Source organism: Eurypyga helias, unplaced genomic scaffold (assembly GCF_000690775.1).
Source record: "Eurypyga helias isolate BGI_N326 unplaced genomic scaffold, ASM69077v1 scaffold36920, whole genome shotgun sequence".
NCBI classification, from domain to species: domain Eukaryota; kingdom Metazoa; phylum Chordata; class Aves; order Eurypygiformes; family Eurypygidae; genus Eurypyga; species Eurypyga helias.
In genome coordinates this window covers 1-1,415 of record NW_010225676.1, presented here as the reverse complement: position 1 = coordinate 1,415, position 1,415 = coordinate 1, and the positions used below count along the sequence as shown (strand labels likewise).

The following is a 1,415-nucleotide window of genomic DNA, read 5'->3' as shown; positions in this document are numbered from 1 at the left end:
GAACCCACAACCATGTCTTTTAAAAAAAAAAAAAAAAAAAAAAAGAAAAGAAAAGAAAAGAAAAAAGAAACCCCAGCCCTCCCAGTATGCCCTGTGGTGCAGACACTGTGGACAAAGTAACTCCAAGTCTCGACGAATAGATTGTTCAGGCAAGTTAATAACATCGTGTTTTATTGCATTCCAACAGGGTAAAATGAAACTCCTTAAATTCCACTTAACTAGGCAGCCTTATGAATTAATAGTCATTCTCAGGTCAGTCAATATACACAGGGAGAATAACAGACTCTTCTTCAAGTGGACTAACAAAAACAGAAAAAAAAAAAAAAGAAAAAAGAAAAAAGTTGGCTTAAAACGGAGACAGCCACTTTTCTGCGCTGAATCCAGCGCTTTCTGCTTGTTTGCATCATAACTGCATATGCCTGCAGACAAGAACTGGACATATATCTGCGGAGAACTAAACGTATTTTAAGTCACCTGTAAACACGACGGTAATTTCAAAAAACTTTGCATTGAGTTTGTCTTTTTTCTACAGTGAGTGCACTGATAAACACACACAAATCGTAGTGTATAAAGTGCTAAGAAAATACATCAAATTTCCCTTTTACTCAGGGGTTTTACTTCTGGGTTTACTCCTCTGCAAAACCATTGACGAGGGCGAAAGCGTCTTTTTCCCCTCAAGGAGTCCTTTGCATTTGCAATGTAAATATTACACAAGGCTCGGCTTATTACATCCCGTAAACTCTGCAGGTCGCAATTCATGCTGCAGAGAAGTTAGTCTAATCCACTGCGTAGCCATAGCCCCACAAAAAGACATGTGTTCACTTGAGCAGCCTATACGGGCTTCTCGCTGTGATCGGGTTTAATTGCACTGACAGCAGAAACAAGCGGACAAGAGTTATCATTTTCTTTGTCTTTACGGGAGCTCCCACAGAATCAAAAGCGTCAAAACCGACCCCAGAGGCTGGCCGGGCTGGACACAGCCCAGGCTGTTCTCCTTGGGAAGGAAGGCAGGGCACCGTCAGAGGCTCAGGCCACTTACAGTTTTGTCATTGGGTTGCTGTTGCTGAAGTTGCTTCATCATAATGCTCCTTTTTTTGTCCTTGCACCGCTTGTTTTGAAACCAAACCCTGATGACCCTCGGACTGAGGCCAGTCATTTCTACCAGTTGCTCTTTCATGAGGGCGTCAGGTCTGGGGTTGGCAGCGTAGCAGGTCCTCAAGGTGTGAAGCTGTTTTTCATTGAGGACAGTCCGGACTCGGGTGGTCTTCTCGGGCTGCTTGTGGACGTGGGGTCGCAGAGCTGGCTGTCTGGCGGAGATAGGTTCTGCTGTAAGGGAAGGGGAAGGGAGGAACAGGATCCCCATGAGTATAAAGCCGGGAGTCTGCGAAGGCTAAGCTGGTGGGACACGGGGAGGC

At 45.2% G+C, this 1,415-nt stretch overlaps 1 protein-coding gene across 1 annotated transcript in view; it reads right to left on the bottom strand.

The window, feature by feature from the left end:
* The window catches only part of ISL1 (ISL LIM homeobox 1), a gene marked incomplete at its 5' end in the record, with an annotated part of 4,963 nt that extends 3,637 nt beyond the window's left edge, over positions 1–1,326 (bottom strand). The window contains one exon of the mRNA XM_010150300.1: positions 1,040–1,326. Within this exon, the coding sequence (XP_010148602.1) occupies positions 1,040–1,326 (287 nt within the window). The remainder of the gene's footprint in view (positions 1–1,039) is intronic.
* Between the last annotated feature and the right edge of the window lie 89 nt (positions 1,327–1,415).